Raw genomic sequence first — 25359 nt, forward strand, 5'->3', positions numbered from 1 at the left:
GCGCGGCCCCTCAGGGCGCTCCCGGCCCGGAGCGGGCACAGCCCGGGGTCGGCGGGAGAGGCGCGGCCTCGGAGGGGCGGGAAGGCGAAGCGGAGGCCCGCCGGGCCCTCTGGCGCTGGGCAGCTGCGAGCTGAGGGGGCGCGCGGCGGGGAGCAGCGCGGGAGCGCGGAGCCGGCCCCGGTGCCCACTCGTCTCGGTGGAGAGCGGCGGGGGGGGCGCCGCTCCTCCCACCGTCCCGTGAGGCGGCGCGTGCTCTGCCTGCAGCGCAGGCCGAGGGTCCGGCCGTGCCCCGGTGCCGCGGCAGCCGATGCCCCCCGTGCTGTGGCGCTCAGCGGATCCGCGATGGACGCGAGCGAGCGCCGAGGCGGCAGCGCGGAGCACGGCGCGGCCCGAGCCTGGGCTGGGGCCGGCCGGGAGGCGGCGGCGGCGCCCGGGGGGGCTGCGGGCGCTCGGTGCGCGGCGTGCGCGGGAAGCGGCCCCGGCGGGACCGAGCTGCACAGCCCCGAGTCCGGCAGCAAGAAAGCCAACAGGTACCCGGGCAGCGAGCGGGGGCGGGTGCGCGGGGTGCGGAGCGGGGGCCGGGCGCTGCTCGGGCCCGGTGGCTGCGGGGCTCGGCGGTCACGGGCCGTGGGCAGGTGCGGTGAGCGGGAGCTGCTCGGACTCCGGTGAGCTGTGCCGCCGTCAGCGACCCTCGGGGAGCTTGGATGTGTACTTCAGCTAAAGTCTGTTTAGCAGTACCAAAACAGAATTAGTGTTATTACTGAAATAACATTTTTCGTGAGAGTTCGGAAATTCAGTAATTAATTTTTTTAATCTAAAAAAGAGTTAAAGAGCTCTAATGTATGCAGCGTTGGACAGGCTTGTGAAGTTACCACGCAATACTTACACTTATGTAATGATTTCTATAGTAAGAGTACGGTACTAATGATACTGTCTACTGGAAATGAGTTACTAAAAAAATGGGGTTCGTATCTCATCTGTAGGATTAGAATCTGTGATTTGAGGATATTGACTGCTTGTCTTTTAGTCCGTGAAATAAGTGAATGTAAGGAGAGGGAGATTTTATCTGTTAACCGTTCTGCAGCTGTTGAAGTCAACAGTTACAAAGTATGACGAAGACTCTGAAGTCACGAGGCATGAAATCTTTGCATCAGGTGTATTTTGAGGACCTCATGGTTCCTTGAGATGCTTATAACCAGGGACAGCCTTCAAGGCTCAAAAACCTTAGAGAGATCAAGAATCAGCATTTATTAATTATTTTAATACCTATGTTATTTAGAAAATCCAGAGTAAACATCACCTTCTTTTTAGTTGCTAGGCATCTTAGCAAGCTGAGTGGTTTCAATGTGACTTTGCCATCCATGACACGGGAGTTGGGAAGGAGGAAGGTAGAGGAGAAAAACTTCAATTGCAAGGAAGTGAGAAAAATGTAGCAGGAAATTTAGTGAATGAGCATGAGGACATTCCTGGATGTTACATGACTCTGCAGCCATTCCCATAAAATGTTGATTTAGAGAGTAATTTTAGTTGGGTAGTAGTAAAAAAATCGACACCAGAGTTCTCTGGTGAAGTTTAACCTGTGTTTCACAGCGAGCAGCTGAATTGGAGCCAGTCTCACAGAGATATGATGATGATGATCCAAGAAATGAAAAGGTGTTTGCCTGAGGAGAAAAGGAGTTCTAACAAGCCCAGCACCATCAGTGCTCTCAACTACGCCTTGCAGTGTGTCCAGCAGGTCCAAGGTACGTGTGGAGAAAACCTGCACAACAGCAGCATGGTTTGCATAGATGTGTCTGGCAACAAGTAGGATTAAAAGAATGCATTCCAGTTATCCTGCAAACAGGTGACTTTCTGAAGCACTGTGGCTTTGTTGCCAGTTTTTTTTTTTTGTTAAGCAACAGTGTTATCTCTTCTGTTGAGATACCCTCTACTGCTTTTCTTTTCTTCAGAGTCCCATAGCTAAGAGTGCCTAATAGTAATTTTTTATGTATATTAAGAAAATGATATTCCCATCCTACTTTGAAAAGTTATTGGTTAGTTTGTGTTTTCCCACTGAACTAAGTAGCTAAAATTGTACTGCTTCTTCATGCTTGTATTCTGTAACAAAATGAGGTTACTCCAGTAGTATAATCAGTATTCCTTTTCCCTTTGTCACTACACAGACCTTCTCATCCCACCTTGGACTTCACCAAAAAGATGACAAAAGTACAAGGGCTGTAAGAAATATTTTCAAAGTAGTCTCCTTACTGACTTCCTTGTGTTTGTTTTGCTTTTTCTGTTTGTTTTTTTTTTTTTCAATTAGCAAACAATGACTTTTTCCAGGCTCTGAATGACCGAAGAGTGTTTCAGGCAGATGTGGTGACATACAGCATAGAAGAGTTGGTGGCAGTTGCATCTGAACACACTCCAAAAAACACTGTAAGAATTCAGGCACACTCAAGGAGTTCATTCAATTTCACTAAATATAGTCTCCTAACATTGTTCTGTAGAAATAGAATGTGTAAAATTGAAAGGCCTTTAAATTTTACCCAGACAGACCTTCAAGTTTTTTGAGATAAATCAAGATTACATCTTATCTCTGCCGTGTCAGTACCCAACAAAGTGAGTGCAGAAATACTATTTTTTTTTTTGGCCAGAAGCAACAAATAGCTGTTTGAGAATTCATTTAGTGCAGAGTAATCTCTTGAGACAGAGAAGGATTTAAGACCAATCAGATCCATATTTCTGAGGGACTTTTTGTTTCTATTTGTACTCTGCATTTAATTTTTTTAATGTTTTGCAATAGATGTTATGCTTTCTGACTCTGCTTTACAAAGAAGCATTTCTTGAAATTCGGTACTGTTGGATGATGTATCAAAAATACAAAAAAATATTGGAAAGCTCTCAGAATGTTTTTGTGTGTGGAATTATGATGAATCCTCTGAAATTTGTGGAGGAGTGTGTGGAGTGATAAGCAGTCATTCAGAGCAAAGACAAGCATTAATCTGTTTTGAGAAGACTAATGCAGTCTTATTAGCATTTGTAAATCTTGAGTACACTGCTGCAGCACTGGAGAGTTTAGTGGATCACACACTACCCAACATAGCTTTGAACCTTTGAGGTTGTGGTGTGTGGTGCTTTGGGCTTGGTAGGTTTGTTTGTTTTGGGGTTGTTTTCCTTTTTATCCTTACATTTTCACTGCTGTGTTTCAGGCAATGATTGCCTTTAATGTTTGTTTTCCAGGACACGTTTGTGGCTGTATTTTCTTTGCTGTCTGGACGCATAGTGCACATTTCTGAGCAGGCAGCCTCTATTCTGAACTGTAAGAAGAAAGTGTTGGACTCCTGCCGGTTTGTGGAGCTGCTTGTCCCTCAGGATGTGAGTGTGTTCTACACTCACACTGACCAGTCTCACCTGCCCCTTTGGAACATGGAAAGTCAAACAGGTGGGACATGGCAATGCTTGTAAATGCTCTGTGTGTCTTCCTGTCTTTGCAGAATGAGGACAGAGTAGATATTTTAGATGCTTATGCTACCAATGTGCATCAGCCTCATTTGTTCCTTTTCCCTTTGAGAACTGGAGTGGCTGTGGGACCAGTCCTAGCTAATCTCCTCAAGACTTAACTCTTACTTGGGGTAAATAAAAGGCACATACTGCATTGTTTCATGTATCATCTTACTCATTCCAAATACTGCTGATTTTTGAAAAGAAAATAAGTCTGATTGTGAGCTTAAAGTTGTTTAATCTACACTTCATGGTTGCTTAGGTGCTTTGTGTTTATGGTCCACTCACAGCTCATCAAACCCAAGTTTTAAGCTGATTTGCTATTTAGTGCTGGATGTGTCTAAACTGAGACTTTTGAGTCCTGTGTTATTTGTGAGCAGTTCAAATGTAGCTTGCAAGCCAAAGCTGTGTCTTTGGCCCACCTTGACATGGGACTGTTCTGGCATCAGTTCTGAGAAGTCCAAAGTCCTTGGTATCAAAGGATCTGAGACATCTGGAGGTTTTGAATGCCAGGGATTCCACAACTTGGATGCCAGTGATGTGCCTACCCAGCAGAGCAGTGGCACCCCAGTGGAGTTGTGGTTTTCTTGCCTGTATATAGTTTTTGGTACTTGGCTTATAAAGCCAAGTACCAAAGGAGAGAGCACCTTTCCTTTTCCCAGTGATGCACTGCAGAAAGTTTTTTTGGTGTGTTGATTGGTTGGTTGATTTTTTTTTTTTTTATATACATACATTTCCTGTGAATTTAATTCCAGGTCAGTGATTTCTCTAAGAGTGAGTGGACTCTCACTCTTAGAGAAAGGAGAGATAACATTTGAGGTGGGAGCAGACTGTTGAACAGACAATTCAGTAGCTAATAAAGAGTAGGTTGTGAAACTTCAGTCTTGCTCAGAAAGTCTGGAGAATGCAGAGTTTAACATAGTTCTGAGAGGTGTGACCTTTTTAAGGGTATTAACTGATACTTCCTATGTGTTCATCTTATTAGCTTCTCCATATGAATATGCCCAGGTGAAATCCTTTTTCTGCAGGATCAGGTGAGTTTATTGTTACAGTTTTATTTTTGTGAAGGCTGACAAGGGGTACAGTACTAGCAGAAACTGTTCTATTGTTATAGCTGACCAGTGTGAGCTCATGAAACTCCATTACAAAATAGGCTTTCTGTGTTTAATGTTGTCATCCAGTAGAACATTTTGAACATCTTGCCCAGAGTGATGCATAAACTTGCACTGGGACAGAAGGAAAACTGTTTATACGTTTTTCTCCTGGACCTATTGGTTTCCTTAAGTACTGTCATGCAGGAGAATGGTCTTGTGAAAAATTGCTGCCCCCCCACCCCCCCTTTTACTGTTTGAGAGTGGAGGCAAGAAGTGTTTTGAGATTAAGATTGCTGAGAGATTGGGGCAGAAGCCTTAATGGAAACTCAAGTCACCTAAGTCCCACTGTGAAGCCTGACTCCTGAGGCTTGTGAAGCCTGACTTGCTGTGAATGCTGTTTGTTGCTTAGTACCTGACTAATCTTAGAGCTAAAAGAGGAAAAAAATTGAGATTGGCTTTCAGTCTTCAGTGCAATTCTGTCCCAGACTCAGGTGATCTCTGGATTTCAGTTAGAACTGTTTGCTTCTGAGCAGATAGGACACTTACTCCATCTTTCAGTTGATCATTGATTCATTCATGTGTTTCAACAACATTAGCTCTTAAACCAGCTTTGTCTCTTGAATTGTGTAAGGGCACCTGAAATGAATATAGCAGGACAGATAGCATTGTTAGGGAGCTGTTCCTTGGATATATAAACATTTTATAACAGTTTTTCTCCATGATTTTGTACAACATCTGTCTCTGCTTCCCTTATGTAACAGATCTTTTTGATTATGTTGGCTTTATGAGTAAAAATATTTTTTCACAAGCACACACTCCAGGCTTAAGTGAGAAAACGGTTTTTTTATGAGTTAGACTTCTGCTGTATCCAATTTCCATTTGTATCTTTTGTTTTCCCAAAGACAGAAGTGTCAGAAGTAGTTTTTATGACACTCACTTTACTTGCTTCTCTCTAGAAACATTTTAGAAAACTAAGTGTGCAATAAGAAAGTAACTTTCAGTGTAAATGATAATCTTCAAAAATGTAACTCAGTTCTTTCTGTAAGAGCTGGGTACAATATTGAAATTATAACAGGTGGAAAAGCACTTGCAATAGAAAGTGCAAATTGTTACCACAGCTGTTGCAAAGCTGTGGTTAAGATGTCATCAAGAATGTTGTGTGCTGCTGCAGTTCAAAAACATTCTAGGAAGACAAATTCTTATGGAAGATATCAAAGAACAACAATGCACCAAGTCTGGAGCAGTCTTTCTTACATAGCTTTATGAAAACTAACCTTGAAGGAGACAGATAGTTGAATTTCTTTTTTCCTAAAAATGGGACAGAATAAACAACAAGCAGAAAAAGAACTGTTTAGCTTGAAGGAGAGCACAAAACTGAATGAGTGGGTTTTGTAGATAGGCCTGGGAATTAGAAGGTAATCTTTAACCATTAGAATAGGAATATTTCTAAACAGTCTCTGAATGTAAGTGTTGGAGACAAAACACCTACTTGACTTCAGTGTTGCTGAGTGTGTTGACCTTGGATCTCAAAGGAGTGTGCACAGGAGCTGATTATTTGGGTTTGTGCTCAGCATAACTTCTCTGGGCAGGGCTCTAACCCTGGCACACAGTATGAGAGCCTTGAAAGCATGGTGTTAATCCCTTTTGCTTTTCCTCAGGGGTGGGAAGGATCAAGAACAAGAAGCACGTTGTTACCCCTTCAGAATCACCCCATACTTGGTCCACGTGTGCACTTCTGTCCATGTGGATGCAGAGTCCTGCTGCTTGGCTTTGGCTGAGAAAATCCACTCTGGATATGAAGGCAAGTCAGGAGCTTCCAGTAGGAAAAATATCCAAGCCAATAGAAAAATGCAATGTATGAAAGTCTTTTTCCTTTGTTTAGAGCCTGTGCTTGGGTAGTCTCACCTGTGTAAGTTGTAGCTTGTGTGTGCATGCATGCAAATCCAGAATATCTGTGCTGCCTTTGCCAGGCTCCAAAGCATTTCACTTCTACTTGTTATTTTTATTTTTGGGAGAAGTCTGTAGTACCTAAAAATATGTAATGTTTCTATGAGTTAGAAAGCAGCAAACAATTATAAAGTTTAGGAACCAGTAAATGCCCAAGTTTTCTGTCTTAGTGCATATTTTGTTTCTATTAGCTCCTCGAATTCCTATGGATAAAAGAATATTCACCACCACACACACCCCTGGATGTGTTTTTCTGGACATAGATGACAGGTGAGAGATTTGAGTTTTTAAGACCTGTGAGGTATTTATGGAGAGGTAGAAAAAATAATTAAGTGATGCAGCTGGAGACCCAAGTAAAGTAGTTGTACTATGCAACTGGCAATATGTAATGAAACCAAACACTTTTGTGTTAGTCCACTCATGGAAAGCATTTCACACTCCACAGATGTAATCTCTTTTGTTAGTTTAAAACACATGTTAAACAGAACTGCAGTCACTTTTCCTTATCCAGGGCAACAGGGAGCTGTGGTAGCATCAACAGTGGAAAATGAGCATAATTACTGATAATGTGCCTATGACCCATTGTCTTCAAGATACATTTTTTTTCCCCATTGCATGTAAACAAAACTGCCTGCAAATGTGAATATCTGTTAAATCTCCAGGCACAGAAATGTTTGTCATTGGTATTTATGTGTCAGTATTACAGTGCAGGATTATGAGATGGGTTGGGAAATGTTCTGTTGCTTTAGTTAGTTTCACTGTGGATTGTGCATGGGCACTTCACTGACCAGCAAAGGGTTAAGGATGGGAATAGTCAAAATGTTATTATAACCTGTGATAATGTCTGGGTTTCAGAGCAGTGCCTTTGTTGGGTTACTTACCTCAGGATTTAATTGGAACATCCATACTGATGTATTTGCACCCGGAAGATCGTCCTTTGATGATCACTATCCACCGGAAAAGTAAGAGCTGCTTTTAGAGGAATTTCTGTTGGATTTATGATTCTTTATCATTCCTTTATCATGTTGCTTGACATGTGACTGATCTGCAATCTTGATAAAAATTAACTAATTAACTCATGCAGTCAGTTTGAGATCAAAGTGAGTTCAATCCCAAAGTTCTAAGAACCCCAGTCATGTTTGTGCTTGCACTACTGCCACAATGTAAGCTAAACCTTCTTTCTTGATTATGTTTTTCTTCCAGTACTGAAATTTGCTGGCCAGCCCCCTTTTGAGCATTTACCTATTAGATTTTGTACTCAAAATGGGGATTATGTCATACTGGACACCAGCTGGTCCAGTTTTGTGAATCCTTGGAGCAGGAAAGTTGTGTTCATCATTGGCCGCCACAAAGTCCGCACGTAAGTCAGTTGTGGAATTGATCAAGTAAAGAGCTTTTCATTGATTACCCTGCAAAATAAAACAGTCTAAGTACTGAACTAGGGACATAATTTGCTCTTGCTGATGTGACAACAGCCTAGCATCTGTCTTCACACCATTCCTTCAGAACAGCATTAGTCTTGTTTATTAAGTGTGAAAATAAGTGAATTACTTTGAAGTCAAAGGCAAAGCTACCTACTTATTTTAGCAGGTTTTTGCATGTAGTTGATGTCCAAATTAAAGTGCCAGTTTTAGATGAGTCAAAGCTAAAAAGCAGCATAAAATTAATCACTTTAACAAATAATTATCGAAAATTAATTCATGCTCGCCAGAAAAACCCAATAATTGGCCGCCTTTTGGCATATTTACTTGATACAGCATTTAAATATTTACCAAGGCAACATCTTTTTAAAATGCATTTAGTATTGAACATACAAGTTATTTTTTCTGATGTTTCTCCTAAGTTTTCAAGAAATTTGAAAATATGATTGTCTGCCTTCTTACCTGATTTCTCTTAGAGAAAATGGCTTTTGTGAATGGCCTTCTGACTTTGCAAAGTGATCTTTTATACAAGATTTTACAGGGTATGAGTTTGCCTTCTGAGTGAAGGAGACAGAGGGGTGATGTCAGCTTTAACTGGTGTTTCTGCTGCTGTATTGACTTCCTTGGAGCTTCCCTGCTCAGAGCAGCTCTGGGGACAGATGACATTCCTCTGTGTTGAGTCAGCAGAACAGTCAAAATAATCAAAAATCAATTAAGAATCTGTTCTAAGTGTTTGTAGCTATCTTTTCTTCATCAAATGAAAATGAACAGTGAAATGCTGTTGGCTCTCTCCAGAAGCCCTCTGAATGAAGATGTCTTCGCCCCAAGAAGTAAAGAAACCAGCAGCGTGGAGAAAGAGATAAGAGAATTACAAGGACAAATTTACAAACTGCTTCTGCAGGTAAAGAAGGCAAAAGAATTTCAGAACACAGGCTGGCCTTTTAAGTGAAGGCTATAGAAACTTGAGTCTGATTAGTGGGCTGTTTTGAGGATGGTCTTTTAAGAGGTCTGAAAGGAAATTTCTACATAAATACAGGCCCACCTCATTACAAAAAAAAAATCAGTTTGACTTTTCTGCCAAGTCTTTATGTTGAAAGGTAAATCTGCATCTTGAAACAGTTTGAAGCATGGTAGAGAATTCTTCATAAGCAAGTGGTAGAGCCCAGACAGAATACTGACTTTTCACTTGATTGTCTTTGTTTATTTGAAGTTCTGTGTTGCAAAGTATGTTGTTTCCTTCACTTTGTTCTCTCAGAGGATGATTTTTAATTTTTTTTTTCCTCTCATACAGCCAGTTCACAGCAATGTTTCCAGTGGTTATGGAAGCCTTGGAAGCAGTGGTTCTTATGAGCACTACATCAGCATAGCATCTTCAAGTGACTCCAATGGGAACTGTGCAGAGGAAACACAGGAACCAGTAAGTCTAAATGTGTCACTGCCTGCAGAATAGTGAAACTACACCTGTAAAAATTAAAATGTTTACTCTGTACATGTAAAGTTCCCATAATGAATTTTACTGACATGGGAAGAATAAAGCCATGTTCAGGCTAAATTGGTTAATTACAGAGTGCTGGCTTTTGGGTTTTGCTCCTAATTTTGCTCACTGGTGTGGAAGAGAGTGGAAGTAGTGCTGTCCTAAAACAAGCATTGCAAATACCTTATTTCCTTGTGAGGCTCCTGATGAATAAGTCATCAGCTTATTCTCACGTTCAGTGCTTGGCATGGGTATTAAAACATTCAAATGCTGTAGCTGTTTGAGCTTTATCATAGTTAATTTGCTTAAATTAACCATGATAATTGGATTAATTAAGCTTACAAATACCAATAGATACCAGGCTTAGGTTGATAGTCTGCTCCCTTTCAATTTGAAGAATACAAGTACCCAAGTCAGCTCCTGTGGCCTCTTTGTGCTCATTTTATTCTGACTTTGCATTTTTTGTGTGTCTCAAGATGACATTGCAACAAGTTTGTGCAGATGTCAACAGAATAAAGAACCTGGGGCAGCAGCTGTACATTGCATCGAGGAGCAAGCCACAGAATGCAAATGAACAGGCTGTGAGCTCAGAAGTTTTGGGAGGTAAGTTAATGTAGTTATGATCCTTAAGGTAACATGAACTCCTGTAGATCTGTAGCCATGAGTTTGGCTACCTGGTGTTACGCTGGAGAACTTTAGATAGCCTTTTTTAGCATGGCTTAGACATGAGGTTTGTTTTGTTTAAAACCCAGACATAAGCTCCCCACCCTCCCCCCAACACATCTCTAAAAATAACCTCAGCAGATGCAATAACTTTTTAACTCCTCCTTGAAATGTGGAGGAACATATCTGTCTCTTTCTAGGTTAACAAACTTCTTTTTTATACTTTAATATTTTCTAGTGAAAATGCACATGTGCTTGTAGCAGGTAGTGTAGAAGCTCCCCTTGGTTACTCACATGTGAGCTCCTAGAAACGATCATGGGCTGGACAATATGGCCCTACTTCCCACTGAAGCAGGGATTTAGTTACTGAGTTCTTAATGTTATATTAATGCACATAATTTGCAGTTTGTATGTAGCACAAATGTATGGAGAAACTGGATGTTCCCTCAAATATCAAAGGAATCTGTATTAAAGCATTCTGCTCTGTGATACTCTCTAGTAAAGTTAACTGCTGGTGTTGTCCTAGAGGAATGTACTGTCAATATTAGTAGGACTCTGGCCAGTGTATTCATAGTATACAAAATTTTGAATTACTGTTAAATAATGGGTTGGATTCTGTGATGTATAAATTGAAAGAAGAGTAATGTTAATTGTGGCTTTATTTGCAACTTAAATGCAGGGGGTTTTATATGCTGTTTTCCTTGTGTTTGCTTTTTTGAATGGCTGTTTAAGGTGGGGAGGGGATTGGCTTTTTTCAGGCATCTTTCTCCCTCTTCTTCCTGTGCCTCAAAACATATAAATAGAGATAAAAATGCAGAATAACTTCATAATGGGAGCTATGCTGTCACCAATAGTTACCTGTGTGTGTGTGTGTATATATATATATATATATATAAAAATAAATATATTTATATTTATATATCTGTGTGAGGGTAGTGTTTAGATGCCCTTGAGAGGAATATTTAAAGGCTCTCTCTGTTCCAGGGAAGAGGCACCCTGCTTCCTGTTTTCTTCAGACACTGAGAGGGGATGGCACAGAACCAGGCAATGCATTTTATGATGATCCAAAGAAGACTCCACACGTTCCTTCCTATCAGCAGATCAATTGTGTTGATAGTATCATCAGGTATGAAACTATGAAAAATTTTAGTGATACAAGTTTAAGATTAATTGGTAGAAAGTAAATATCCAAGCAGTTTGCATTGGCCTTAAACTGGCATCTGAGTTGTGAGATAAATTTGGGATTGTTTGTAAAGTTTTCTGCCTCTCTGAGCATTGGGATGGATTGCCCAATCTGAATTACACAGTAATGAAAAGTTTAGGACCTAAGATTCTGTTTGTAACTATTTGTTGACATCTGTCATTGATGCAATATGAATTTAAGTGAATTTTGATGATCCTAATATGTCTGTGTCTTCTCATTACACACTGTGAGAACATCCATATAAAACAGAAAGTTGATATAATTTATGAAATGTCAGTATTTCTTAACCCAGTGGATAATATAATCTTCTTTCTTTTTTCTTTTTTTTCCCCCTTCAAAGAGTGATAGATTTTATTTAAAATACTCCTTGGAAAGCAGATACGTGTCCAGAACTTCCTGCAGTGAATTTAAAATACTAGTTAACCTCTGGATCTCCAGTTTGGATTGTTCAAATGTTTGTCTCTCCAAATGGAGAAAAACACCCCCCAAAGTAGAGAGAGCTTCCTGTGATATGCTTTCATTTCAGATATCTAGAGAGCTGCAGTATTCCAGCATTGAAAAGGAAATGTAAATCTTCTGCAAATACATCATCGTCATCTTCAGAAGATGACAAACAAGTCCAGCAAAGTCAGCAGGAAGTCAGGGCATTGGAAGGTAACACAAAGTGTACTGACCATCATATTAGAACCACAAAAACTGATTGGAATTTTTTTATATGTCACTTTTGTGTGTTCCAGAGTTTGTCCACTTTTCAAACTGTTGTGTTGTTAACAGTATTTTAGTGAATATTTAGTAAATATTTGCCTAAATTGCCTAGATCTCCCAGTTAAACATAAGCTAAAATGTTAAGTCTTTGAATGCATCAAAAGAACTCTTGTTTGTTGTTGTTGTTAAATGAACCTTCTGTTGCTCACTCAGTTTATGCCACATTTAGTATGTGCTGACATTGCACTGGCATGTAAATACTTCTTTTAGTATATAAAACTGTCTTATTTAATAGTTTGCATAGTTACTGGTTATTTCTGAACCAGTGAGACTTGATGAATTGGGAGCACAGTGCTTGGAATGGAATTCCATGTAGAAACTTTGTCATTTGCCAATAGATACTGCTATGCTGTCAGCAGTTGAGTCCCACACGCCAATATCTGCTGGTCTGGAAGAGACGCTGAAAGACCAGACAACTTCAGGCATGGTGGGAGCTCCTCTGGCAGACCTGACCCTGTCCAACAAGGCTCCAAGTGTCATATCTGTCACCAGCCAGTGCAGCTACAGCAGCACTATAGTGCATGTCCCACACCCTGAATCAGGTACTGTTCACACTCACAAAACACTGACTGATATTTCAATTTACACAATGTTTCCAGCCTCAAGTACACGGTGAGAAAGTTTTGTTCATTTAAGATACATCCTCAATGAATGTGAATTGTGAAATATTCAAGTACTTCTCAGGGTGCTGTGAAGAAAAACTCGAGCCTGGAGGTTTTTAGGGTGTTTTAGTAAAATAGTTTTAACAGACTACATTGTTTCCTTTCCCCTTGAACTTCATTGTCTATGCCTCAAACACAACAATGTGCTTTTGGCCATTGAGGATAAATATTCAAATAAAAATTACTGTGGGGCCAATGTCACTTCATTTTAATGCAGAAAGACGCAAAAAAAAAAAAAAGTATGTAGCTGCTATTTTACTAAGAAAATATGAAGAAAGACATGCCTCCAACTTCAAAGTGAATTTGAAGTTTTCCAGACCATGCAAAGGAATTTGCTCAGTTGATGTTAGTTTAACTATATTTGAGTTGAAAGGATATTTTGTCCCCATGCCTTTGCTCAGTAGCTCAGATGAGATTTTCTGTTTAACACTCTGGGTTTTGTGGTAGTTGACACCAGAAGGGCAGAGCAGAGAGTGATTTGTTTTCTTCCCCCTTCAAAGAAGTGACTACAATGGAGGATGCTGCTGTTGGAAGTGAACAAATTGAGCTGCCTCCTGTGAATGCTCAGAGTCTTACAGTGCTGCCTGAGGACTTAAAGCCAGTTGGGCTAACAAAAGAGACATTGTCAGCCCACACTCAAAAGGAGGAGCAGAACTACGTTGACAAGTTCAGACAGAGGGTCTTGCTCTCTCCGTTTAGGACTTACCTTCAACAAGGAAGTGGAAGTAACAACAGACATTCCTATGGCCAAGGTAGGCAGCAGCTTTGAGAAATAAAGAATTGTTAGGTGATTTAAAAGACCAACCTGACCATGAAGTCTGGTTCTCCTTTGTATAATTCAGTCAGTGTCTTATTGTGGCTGCTTACAGAATGCTTCCTTTGGATTGCCAAGATTTGATAGCAGCATTGCCCATGCAGAAAGTCTGCTCAGTCTTGGGTCTTGCTATCTTAGACTTTTCACAAAGCAGATAGTTACTGCAATAAAGCCTGCAAATCCCAGGTAGTTTGTTGCCTGCTCTTGAAAGAATGTAAAAGATCTGATTGGGATAAGCCAAAGTGATCAATAAGAAAATTGATGACATGAAGAAAAATACTGTAGATATGTCAGCAAATCCATCACTGGTTTCTGGAAGAATTATCCAGAGGAAAGTCAGCTCTCTGGCTAAGCCATACTCATTTATCTGGCTGTTTTCCTTTTTTTTTCTCTTTTTTCCTGGTTCTCTCATTTCAGTGAATATGTGTATTTTTCTTCTCAGGTGATTCCCCTTCAAAGCAGATGAGCCCAGCTAACTGTAAAAAAGGAAAACATGGAAAATTCAAGCGCCAGAAACCTCAGAGACAGTGCTCAGATAGCCACTCTTCTAGTAAAAATAGAAATAGTCTTCCATGTGAGAAGAGAACAAATCAGAAACAGTTGTTCTCTCCCTCAGAAGTGTCCTATCTGAGCTCCTCCAGTCTGAATGTCCATCCTCCTGTGGGATTTCCTGCCTATTTGAATCCAGTGTCTACTTTTCCAGCCTCTTCTGGAGGAGAGCAGCTTGCCCTTCGCTCATCACAACCCCAGTCCATGTCCTCATCACAGCTGTGCTGTGGACCACAGTCATACCCAGTCTTTTATCCCCCAAACATAGGCACATTTATGGCTGTATTTTTTCAGGGTTTCCCCATGTGTGCTCAGATGCCTCAACATGTGTTTCTCCCTGGCCCTCAGTGTGTTTATCCCCCCTCTTCATATCCATGCACCACGTTACCTCCAGCACCCCCTCCTTGTGCTCCATCACCTGTAGCACCATGCTCTGTGGATCAGCCCTTTCCAGCCTCTCCTCACTCATCTGTGGAGGACCAGCAAGAGGGCCAGTGTGACCAGGCCCTGCTGCTGAGCAGTTCAAGGAGCAGCTCCCCACTTCAGCTGAATTTGCTTCAAGAAGAGCTGCCAAAACCTATGGAGCTTTCCATTAGTGCTGATGTTAAGCCACATGCAGAAAATAAACACGTAAGTAACAAAGGTTTTTCAGGTAGAGGAGAAAGTGACTTTCACAGTGTTCTGTCACCAAACCAGTGGTGATGATCTGTGTGTCAGGGACACAGATTTTGTCAGCTGCTTTTTCTGTTGGCTGTGCTATGTAGGCTGCAGGTCATGAATAGCACAGGAGGTGGAGAAAGCAGTTTATACTTGTGCTTATGGGAACTTGTACCAGTACAGTGTGGGCACTTAGTAAATGACAGAAATGTGAGATCTTCTGGTCTAGGCTGCCACAAGCTGCTTCTGCTGAGCATTCTGGCAGCAGCCTTTTCAATGGAACTGTCAGCTAGAATTTGGGGTTTGGGGCTTTTTATGCATGTGGAACTCGGTTAGTGCTGCGCAATTTGCATCCTTTTTCACCCAGTCCCACAGTCTCTGTGGAGAACCAAAACAAAGGGAAGATATTTTTCTAATTACTCCCTCTGTCTCCCAGGGATGCAGCTAATGAAAGAAGAACAGGGATCCGTGTGGGTCGGTTTCCATACATGGGCATAGAAAAGGCCTCTCCAACTTCCGCGGTAAACTGAGGCAGGAATCTGAGCTCTGCAGGCAAGGAAAAAAATGTTGCCTCCTGAATCCAGATTGGGCTGGAAAGGCTGGAGCAGCTGAAACTGCAGGGTAGGGTCCTGAAAGGGGAGCTGGTGTACCTGGAGCTGCTGAAGCAGTTGCTTCGCATAGTGAATCAGGGGAAGACTCTCATTTTCCCTGTAGTGCACCTTTGCTTGATGTGTATGGCTGCTTCATGCCATCCAACAGGATGTGAAGGGAACTGACTCCTCTCTTGTCAGCAGAAATTGTTAACTCTGTGCATCCATACGATATCCTGACAAATTGGGGAAGGATCTACAGCAGAAACCAGTAAACTAGAGTTCAGATGCTTGTTGATTTTCACCCATGAAGAGTGTTATCCTGAGTTCTAAACCACCACTCATTTTCAGAGCTAAAACCTCCAAACCTGTTGAATTGATAGGAGAACTTGGTCAACATGTGACAAATGCAATAACTGCATGAGTTTCCTTTTGCATACTTAAATGTAACTTCTGTGGATATGTTGGATCTGCTTTTTGTCTCCAGGATAATGATCCAGAAGATAATGGTAAAACTGCTGCTCTTGAATTTCCTGACTGCTCGTTGTACAAGGACTCACAGTTGGGTTCAGGCTCAGCAGCATCAGGCAGTGGATCAGCTTTATCTGGTTCTTTAGGCTCTAGCTTCAACGAGACTTCTGGTCATGGCACAGGTAGGGAGGCCCAAGATTTAGGTATTTGGTGCTAGTTGGGTTGCTAACATAGAATTAATAGCAGGATACTGTAGTGGGGATGGGAAATCCATGTAAGAAGATCCATGGCCTTTATTTCTCATCACCTTTCAGTGCTTGAAGCCAAGTTTGTTTCAGTCACTCTAGTTGGAAATGTGAGTCTAAGAAGATGTTCCTTTAATCTCGAAGTCACTCTTCATTTTTTCTCATTATCACTTTTGTCTGCATTAGATACTACTTTACATCTTGCTTGGCTAAAGGTGAATCTGCCCAGAGCAGGACCTCTCAGAAGCAGAGAAGTTGAGCCAATTAATTTTGAGAAAAGTGAAAAGAGCTTTGAAGGTCTTGAATAATTTGAGACAATGCATTTTATCTTTGAATTCTCAATAGGTAGTAATTGCTAGAGCAATCATCGGGGAATACCTGTGTTTCTATTACAGAATTAGCTTGCAAGAATACACTGGGGGTGGTGTACTTGTGCTGAATTACTGGGATTTTCCAGGCATCTGCCTTTTTTTTTTTTTTTAATGGTCATTCTCAGCAGGTAGTGGGAAAAGCAGCAAGTATTTTGCCAGTAATTATTCTTCTGGAGCTTCCAAAGAAGAGGAGAATCAGGAAGCAGAAGAAAAAGGGACAGCTTATAAATCGAAGCGTGAGTCAGCCTGGGTGAAGATGGATCACACACCTGAGAGATTTCTAATGAATTACCAAATGCCAAACAGGTTGGAAAACATCAACAATTTCTGACATGTAGATTGGAATTGTGCATGGAACTATAGGATTAAAGTGAGACTGTGGAAACAGCACATGTACCAATGAAACTTCAAGAAGGTGTCTTAGATTTTTTTGTGCAGTTTAGGCCTGGCTATTTACTTACTTTTGTCTACTTTTTTCACATTCCCCTGTCTATTAAAATAAGGTAACATGTAATCTTTTTTGCTGAAGTATTAATGGGATTGGTACAGGAGAATTAATATTATTGTCCTGTACTTAGAATGCATGAAGGGGTAAAACTACAGGTTATTTGCAAGTTGCTTGTAATTAGCTTATATATATATATAATTTGTAATTGGATTCCAGATTTTTAAAAGCATCACATAAAGCCATAAAACAAAAAAAAATCCACACCATTACTAAAAACTTCCAACAAAACCAACAGCAGGCAAACCCCAGAATGTGAGCCCAGTGTTGAAAGCAACCTTACAAAGCAAATAAGGTATGAAGTACAGTTCCCTTTCAGCAGCTGATGCTGTCTGGGCTTCAGCCATGGATTGTGGTGTAGAGACTCTCACAATATCAGTGCCTGCCTTGCTTGTGTAGCACAGCTGTGCTCACAGATGTCTCTTCCCTGCAGAATCAAAGAGGAGGTTTTAAAGCAGGATCTGGAGAAGCTGGCAGTCATGCAGAAGCAGCAGCCTTGGTTCACAGATGGGCAGAAGAAGGAGCTTGCAGAGGTGCACTCGTGGATCAGGACCCAGACTGTGCCCCTGCAAATCAGCACCCAGGTGAGGAAAGGAGCTGCAGGTCCCTCCTGCCTTGGCCAGCCCAGGCATTTCCAGCCAGGGCCACCCTACAGTGCCATGATCTCCTGTAAGGCATCTAGAGTTGGTTTTTTCTCTTGTTATTAAGTCCTTTTGCTCTTTTTCTTATAAAATTGTTGCTATAATTGAATAGCATGTAATGCTGGGATATCAGTAAAAATTAGATCAGATGTGTTCAGGAAGCTGAAGAATGCTCAGTCGCAGAGGAGGGTCCAGGTGTATGGAAAGTAAGAAACACAAAAATAGCCAGTTTTTTGTAGGTGTATTCATTCAATCTTATACTTCATTATTTTAGCTGGTACAACTCTTGGGCACTCTGCTAAACTGCTTCTGGTTTGCCTTGATGTGTGTTAGAGAATGTCTTAATCAGTTTAAAGGGCTCCCAGGTACTATGGAGAATGGCAAGACAGATCTATTCCCACAAAGACTTAGAGCTTCAGTGTTGAGTTGTACAGAAAATTTTAAGGCTGTGTTAATGCACTTCTGTACCAGAAAAATCTCTTGTCTGTTTTAGTACTGCATGTTGGACTGGGATTGTGAAATGTGGTGTTCTGAGATGTGGTATTTATTCTTAGAGAAGAAAAACTGAGACATGTATGTCCTTGGCTATGGAACAAAACTAGAAAACTAGTCTTTGTTTCTCTAATACCTCATTGATAACATTTGTCCTGTTGTGGTTAAGTGTTGTAGTGTGTTTTTATATTTTGTAATACTTTGAAGTAGTTTTGTTTTGTACTCCCATATTTTTCCCAAATGGTTTATCCCAAACTGTACCTCCCTCCCTTTACCTGTGTTATCCCTCTCCTGGGATGATATCATCCCCAATCCCCCACCCTGGCTCTCTGTCAATCACTCAGATCCCATCCCCTCCATGCAGAAGTTTCGGTCCAAGTCATCGAGTGATGAGCCAGAGGCCAGGGGTCAGCCCCCCAAGCCTTGCCCCATACACTGTCCTATATGTCCATCCCCCAGTACCCATCCCTTAGGGTCACTTATTGGTTGGTAGGATGTTATCTACTTTCGGTTTCCACCTCCCTTAAAATGTGACCTTGGCACATCTCCCTGGGGCTCTCGGCAGGAGCCCCCTGAGGTGCAGGAGCTCCTATGGGACTCCTAATAAAACCTTGCATTAACCCCTGCTAAGAGTCGGCCCTTTATCTTCTACCGCTGTCTCTGGTGTCTCTTCTGCTGCAAAGGCGACCAGCCCAGGTGCCCTCAGCACCCTCGGGGCACAGAGAGTGTCTCCCCCCAGCCCAGGTGCCCTCAGCACCCTCGGGGCACACACAGAGGGTGTCTCCCCACCAGCCCAGGTGCCCTCAGCACCCTCAGGGCACAGAGAGTGTCTCCCTGCCAGGCCCAGGTGCCCTCAGCACCCTCGGGGCACACACAGAGAGTGTCTCCCTGCCAGCCCAGGTGCCCTCAGCACCCTCGGGGCACACACAGAGAGTGTCTCCCCACCAGCCCAGGTGCCCTCAGCACCCTCGGGGCACACAGGAGTGTCTCCCCCCAGCCCAGGTGCCCTCAGCACCCTCGGGGCACAGAGAGTGTCTCCCTGCCAGCCCAGGTGCCCTCAGCACCCTCAGGGCACACAGAGAGTGTCTCCCCTGCAGCCCAGGTGCCCTCAGTACCCTCGGGGCACACAGAGAGTGTCTCCCTGCCAGCCCAGGTGCCCTCAGCACCCTCGGGGCACACACAGAGAGTGTCTCCCTGCCAGCCCAGGTGCCCTCAGTACCCTCAGGGGCACACAGTGAGTGTCTCCCCAGCCAGCCCAGGTGCCCTCAGTACCCTCAGGGCACAGTGAGTGTCTCCCGCTGTCGGCCGTGTCGGGGCTGCCCCCTGGTGTCTGCTGACTCGGGACTGGCCCAGGGTTCCTGAGAGGCTCCCAGAGGGACCGAGAGTGAAGAACTCTGTGTTTGATTCAGATAGCAAAATTAGGTCTAGTGATTGTGTAGAAAATTCTGTTGAATGTTTATAACCTCAGATGTTAGGAAATGCATGTATGCAAATATCACTATTTTCTCTCTAAGGTCCTGAAACTGTTCCTAAGCAGAAAGTTGTGTTTTCTAGTGCAGATTGTGATTTTGCAAATACAACCAGGCTTCTGACAGCAGCAAGAAATACAGGACTTCTGTTTGGAGAGTTTGTTTCAATATTGTAAAAAATGGTACAATATCGAAACTGTTTCTAAACAGAAGAACAGGAAAATATCAATATCAAGGAAAGTGTATCAATACACTCAGGCATTTCAGCTGTTTATGTTAGTCAGTGTTGTTGCTGTTCAGGCTGCAGTCCAAATCTTCAATAAGGAGCTTGCTTATAAAGCTGAATGATAAGGTCTTCAAATTCAAGAAGAAGGCCTTATCATTCAGAAGAATGATAAATAAGGTCTATCATTTCAGAAGAAATTTCTTCCAAAGAAGAAATTCAAGAACAAAGTCACATGCCTTTTTTTTTCCAAGGTAGAACTGCATGTTCCACTAACCAAATTAACTGGTCTCTGAAGCAAGGTCAATGGCAGGTGTATAATTAATCTCTGCTTTTAGAGAGGTCTCACCCCACTGGTGAGAAGTTTCAAGAGATTGCAACGTATCATTCCATAGTGTTTGACCCTTTGAAATATACTCATAAAAAGAGTTTAAATTTCTATTTCTTGCTCCTTTCCAAAGGGCTGTGTTACGTGTGACAGCAGGGAAGGAAGTTGTGAGGCTGCGGTGGCAGATGACAGCATGGAGAACAAGGGAGAGCCACCTCCAGACCTGCCACACTGAGGACATCAGCCCTGTGCCAGTGCCACTGCTGGGTGTCATTGCCACCCTGTTCCCTCCTCTGGCTTTGCTCCATGATCTCCATGGCCACCTCTTACCAACATGAGCAGTCACACATGCAATTCCATCTCCCTCCTCCACCCCTCCACTCCTGGCATGACTCTGAAGACAATCTTTCAGTGGGAGGCTCTTTCACTTTCTGACCTCATGGAATGGGTTATGTTTGTAACCTTTAACTGCTCAATGATGAGCAAAATACAAAGATTTTTTTGGTTTGGGTGTTTGTTCTTTTGAAGTTAGCCAGTAAGTGTGAAAAGATGCAGCGTTTAACAACCTGTGGTGATGAACCTACTGATCAGAGCATGTTTACTCTGCAAGGTGGATGTATTGAAGCCCAGCTACAGTACTCTTCATTTTCGTTCAATATTTAAAAGTCTAAACTAAAGATCCAAATATTCTGAGGCTCTGGAATTGATGTAGCTGGTTTGAGAATCCAGTGAGCTTTTTAAAGAGCAGCTGAAACTGGCTGGGTTATTCTACATTAAATGCCTTTTGCCAGCTTGTGCCCATTGAAAAGAAGTAAACTGAAGTGGAAAAAAGCAAATTATTCCCTATGTTTTTTGTGATGTGTGTTTTGGAGTCAAGTTGTTTTACAGCTTTTGATTTTAAAGCTGTGTTTATCAAGACAGATATATAAATTAATTAAGGATAACTGGTTTGCAAGTACACCAGAGATTGAATTACATACAGCAATTAAAAAACCCCAACCAACCCAAAAGTATCAATCCACAGGCTCTGCTTTTTAAAAACAGACCCACGGAAGATTTTCTCTCTCAAGGCAAGTAGTTATCAATTAAAGTAGTTACATGTAATCTAAGATAAAAGGTGGGTTTGTATCTTAATGTTTTCTTGTTGAGTGGTTAGAGGAGTTGAATCCAGACATAACAAATAGGAAATTATTTAAGCAGTTTCTCTGATTTGTTTTTGTTGTGGTGATGCCAAAACCAAAAAGAATTCATTTCATTTCTTCTGCTTTCAAAACTCACATGTTGTGGAGCTAAACTTGAGCATCAAACCACATATTCATTATTTCTGTTGATGACTTCCTGCATAAGATTTAACCTCTTTCATTGTAATGGAATCTCTGGCTGTTGAAATCCATGGATGAAAAAGGAGTTTGTAGTTCAGAACATGGTAACCACTGCCAGTATGTAAAAGGACTTGTTCTTATTAATGTCTCAAAGTGCTCTTCAAACAGGACATGCTTGGCTGAAAACCTGGTAAATTTTGTCTGATTTCCCCTCTGTTTATCAAAGGCTGGATGTAATCAGATTTTCCTTGTGATGTTATTAATCACCTTAGCTTTCTCAGCAAAGAGTTTAAGAATGTAACATGTTATTTACCCTTTTGTTCTGTGTAGTCCTTTTGCTGCTGTGTGAAATATTTTCATTTCTCTTATTTCAGTTACTGGTAAGCTTCAAGTAAAATACTGTGATCTGCAGGTCATTGAAGGAAAACTATATTTATCTAAAGATTTCTTTACTTGTAAAATTCAATCCAGTGACAATCTTTCTTGTTAAAGTTTATTTTAAGGAAAGTTATTTTTACAGAATTTTGAGTTTTCAAGGCTAATTTGACTCAGGCAGAGTTCTTTTTCTGGATTTGGGGTTTTTTTTCAGTGTTTTTGCCTGCTCTGTTTATACCTGTTGGTTTCTATTTATTCTTAAGCTACGTTTCTTTGTCTTTCAGAGTTTTCAGCTTGAACTTGTTTTTTTTCTCGTGTTGTAAATCAGCAGAGGTCCACACATCCTCAGTACTGCTTGTGTTCAAATTTCAAACACCTCTTAAAATAAGAGACTTCAGTAGGTGTTTACATGTAGCAGGTCATGTATTCAAGTAGGAAGATGTGGGCAATATCTTACACCTTTCCTAGTCTTTTTACAGCATTTTCCTAACATGTTATTCTGCTTTATAAGCACACTGCCTAAAATATTTGCTCTAAAACGTGATCAGATACTTTGTGTAAGGGTTCTTTCTTGATTGGGAAGCTTCTTAATTAACTTATCTGTCAAATTAGACTTATTCACTAGAATTCATTCTACTTAGCTGTGCTTAAATTAAAATGATTGCTTCAATGCATTTTGAGATTTAGTGAAATAGATTAAATTGAATATTTCAGGTAAGGACAGCTGTCTCCTTCAAAATTGCTTGGAACCCTAAGCCAGAAAGAAAGTTATGATAACAGTAGACTCTTTTGTGTACATTATTTTTATTTCCTGAGTTTGAAAGTTTTGTTCATTTCCCAAGTATGAAAATGAGCTGATTTGCAATGTCTTAGCAGGCAGACATGTTATGTCATCTCTTTTGTAAAACAGTGAGACAGTTCAGGAGAATGGCAATATGTACCTGACACTTGAATAATGCTTTTGATCCATAGGTCCATGAACATGTCAAAAAGATGACTGTTATTATCCCAGCTGTATAAAAAGAGGCAGAGACACAAAGCTGCATACCCACAGTTTATTCCAAATTCAGGAGTAAAATCTGGGAGTCTTCACTTGCTGTATCCTGTGCTGTCTTTGCTACAAGTGATCAAGATTCTGTAGGTAGAAACCTGATCATGTTACCTGTGTTTCTTGTTTGGAGATGTTAACCCTTCTTGTACCGCCTGCTGCTGTGAATTTGTAGAATCACTGAGCAACAGCCCAGAGAGTTTTTTAATTGCTGTGAATACCACCGACCCTCTGGCCATATATAATGAAAATTCATGTGCCTAGGAATTTGAATTCCAAGTTTGTAATCCTGGCTAAATCTTAGGTGCAGGATCCCTTCTCTGGGGCTGCACATTTCCTGGGTTATGGAAAAAATTATGGTGTAGGAGAACAATGTAAGAGGAATGAACAGATCAATCAGTGCCCTGTGTGATGATAAGACAATTATTTGCCCAAAAATCAAACAGACTTGGCTGCAAAATCAGCAGGTTTTATCCCCTTAGGATAAAGAAACCCCAAACTTTCCCAAGGCACTCTTTACCCTGCTAGAACCACAACTTCATCTTGCAATGAAATGCCTTATCAAGCCTTTGACCTCATTTCCATAAGTTTTCAGGAACTGGCAGTTTTTACTTCAGCTTGTACTCATCTTTAGTCTCTGTAGTGTGCTGGAGTGATCACAGCAAGATGCACTTCTGATCAGAAAGGCCAGTGGAGGGAGTGTGGCAGCTGGATTTGCACCTGCTGTTTTGTTTCTGTGGCTTTGTTTTGCCTGGCAAAATGTTGCAGACAGTTTAGAGCTGCTTGGAAAAATCACTTATTTAGTGGTCAGAGGGAAAACATGCTGGTACAGCACTGATGCAGTTACTGCCCCCTGTGGGGGTGTCAGCAGTTTGGAAACCCTCAGAGGATTTCACTGGCAATTTTTTTTTGTTGTTGTTGTTGTATTCATAAATGTAGAATTATGTTTTTAAAAGATGAGTTGTTGTGCAGATATTTTCATGGCATTGCTATGAACAGAAGGGACCCTCATGTATTTTTACAGTGTGGTAGATACTTGCTGAATGAATAATGTATTGGTAAGTTTATCTTCCAGCTGAATCCAGTTTTGAATCACAATTGAATGAATTTTTACATCAGTTGGTAGGAGTATTTTATTGAAATAATATTCAGCTGTGGTTGAATTTACAGTTGTGATTTTAACTGTACACTTTAAAGGAGCATCTGATTTTATAAATAAACCTGAAAAATATGCTGCAAACAACTGTTCAAATGTGTGTTTATTTTGCTCTTGGCAATGTGTAGAAAATATACTTTTAGCAGAACCCTCAATACCTTTTTTGCTTGTACATGGGTTGGGGGTACAGTGGAAATGGCCATGTTGTGGCCATTGATGCTGTTTTGTTGAGGGGTTTTGTAGTTGTTTGTTTTTTTCAGTCACACTCCACCTTACCAGCTCCAGGATATGCTCTTTGTTTTCTAATTGCATCCCACAAGGGTAAGGACTTTTTGTGTGTGAAATATTATATCTGTATTTCTAAACTGCTGGGATTTGGCATGCAGCACTTAAAGCTTCTGTCTGTGTGACTTTTCTAAAAATTTTTGTTCTAGAGGAAGTACAGAGAAAAAAAATCATAGGTTTAATTCATGAACATGTCTCATAGAGCAGGGAAGTTCTTAACTAATTGCAGAGTAACAATTTGTTCATCTTTTTCTGCTTTAAGGGACATAACAGAGAGATATGATTGATAGTGCTGAAAGAAGCCTGCAGGAGAAAGGCAAAATCACTGCAGGGAGTACAAGGTACAGAACAAAAGTAGCATCATACTGAAATTGGAAAAGAAAGAAGTAATCTTAGAAAAGTACATAACTGAACTGCTTCTGATGAGGTAAGTGATGCAGTGTCTTGAAATACAGGCATCTGGAAAGTAACATTGGATGTAGGGTTTATTGGTTTATTGATTACTTAGGGTTTATTGATTTTTTTAAAGGGTTATTTGGTCATTTTAAGCATTCTTAAAAATGTGAGTCAAATTTTATCTATCTGTTTCAAAAAATGAGGATAAATGAAATGGCTTGTGAAATGAAAAATGTTCAGGGTTGGATCTATGGTTTTTTTTCAGAGATCTGGGCTCTTTCAGCCTATCCACATTTCTGATTCTCAGTAGCAATCATCCTGCTGCCTGCTCAGGTCCTGGCTCACAGCTGAGAACCTGCAGTTACACATTTGTGTGGATGTCAGAGGTGAGCCTGCACCATGTACTGCTGTATTTTTGGCAGATGGTGAGAAATTGGACCTGAGATGCTTCATCATCCCATTCTCAGAAGTAATGGGTCTGTGTTTTCTGTAGTAGATGTGTTTCAGAGCAGCCTGGTCCCTGTCAGGGTATCCATCACACATTCCTGGGAGCTCCCAGCTGCAGCTCTGGCTTGGCCCCTGCTCCCTCTGCCCACGGGCTCAGAATGCTGCTGCTGACTTCCCCAGCTACACCTTCCCATGGCAAGGCAAACCTGCCTTCCAGACCCTGTCTGCAGTCTGAGAGTTCTCTGTGACAGCCCCAGCCCTG

The 25359-nt window shown here is 41.4% G+C and overlaps 1 protein-coding gene across 7 annotated transcripts; it reads left to right on the forward strand.

Moving 5' to 3' along the window:
* On the forward strand, positions 1-24056 carry PER3 (period circadian regulator 3). 7 transcript variants are annotated; one of them, XM_054517141.1, is made up of 21 exons: positions 1-530; positions 1591-1742; positions 2303-2418; positions 3223-3424; positions 4469-4517; positions 6236-6378; positions 6716-6794; positions 7380-7486; positions 7728-7884; positions 8741-8846; positions 9237-9362; positions 9896-10022; positions 11067-11208; positions 11813-11940; positions 12390-12593; positions 13214-13465; positions 13970-14706; positions 15811-15976; positions 16536-16716; positions 17349-17499; positions 20202-24056. In XM_054517141.1, exons 1-21 carry the CDS (start codon positions 343-345, stop codon positions 20301-20303), a joined length of 3615 nt encoding a protein of 1204 aa, XP_054373116.1. In that variant the 5' UTR covers positions 1-342; the 3' UTR covers positions 20304-24056. The 7 variants fall into 7 exon arrangements, 6 of the variants coding, with proteins under 6 accessions (XP_054373116.1, XP_036252064.1, XP_036252063.1 ...); XM_036396171.2 differs by having other exon boundaries at positions 16539-16716; XM_036396170.2 differs by having other exon boundaries at positions 13217-13465.
* Positions 24057-25359: the final 1303 nt, after the last annotated feature.

The sequence above is a fragment of the Molothrus ater genome, chromosome 23 (assembly GCF_012460135.2).
Source record: "Molothrus ater isolate BHLD 08-10-18 breed brown headed cowbird chromosome 23, BPBGC_Mater_1.1, whole genome shotgun sequence".
In the NCBI taxonomy this organism is placed as follows: domain Eukaryota; kingdom Metazoa; phylum Chordata; class Aves; order Passeriformes; family Icteridae; genus Molothrus; species Molothrus ater.

Coding starts and splice junctions, on each gene's coding strand:
- PER3 (XM_054517141.1), top strand. CDS start 343: ATGGACGCGAGCGAGCGCCGAGGCGGCAGCGCGGAGCACGGCGCGGCC. Junction 2,419..3,222: donor AACACACTCCAAAAAACACT/GTAAGAATTCAG, acceptor TTTGTTTTCCAG/GACACGTTTGTGGCTGTATT. Junction 16,717..17,348: donor AATTACCAAATGCCAAACAG/GTTGGAAAACAT, acceptor TCTTCCCTGCAG/AATCAAAGAGGAGGTTTTAA.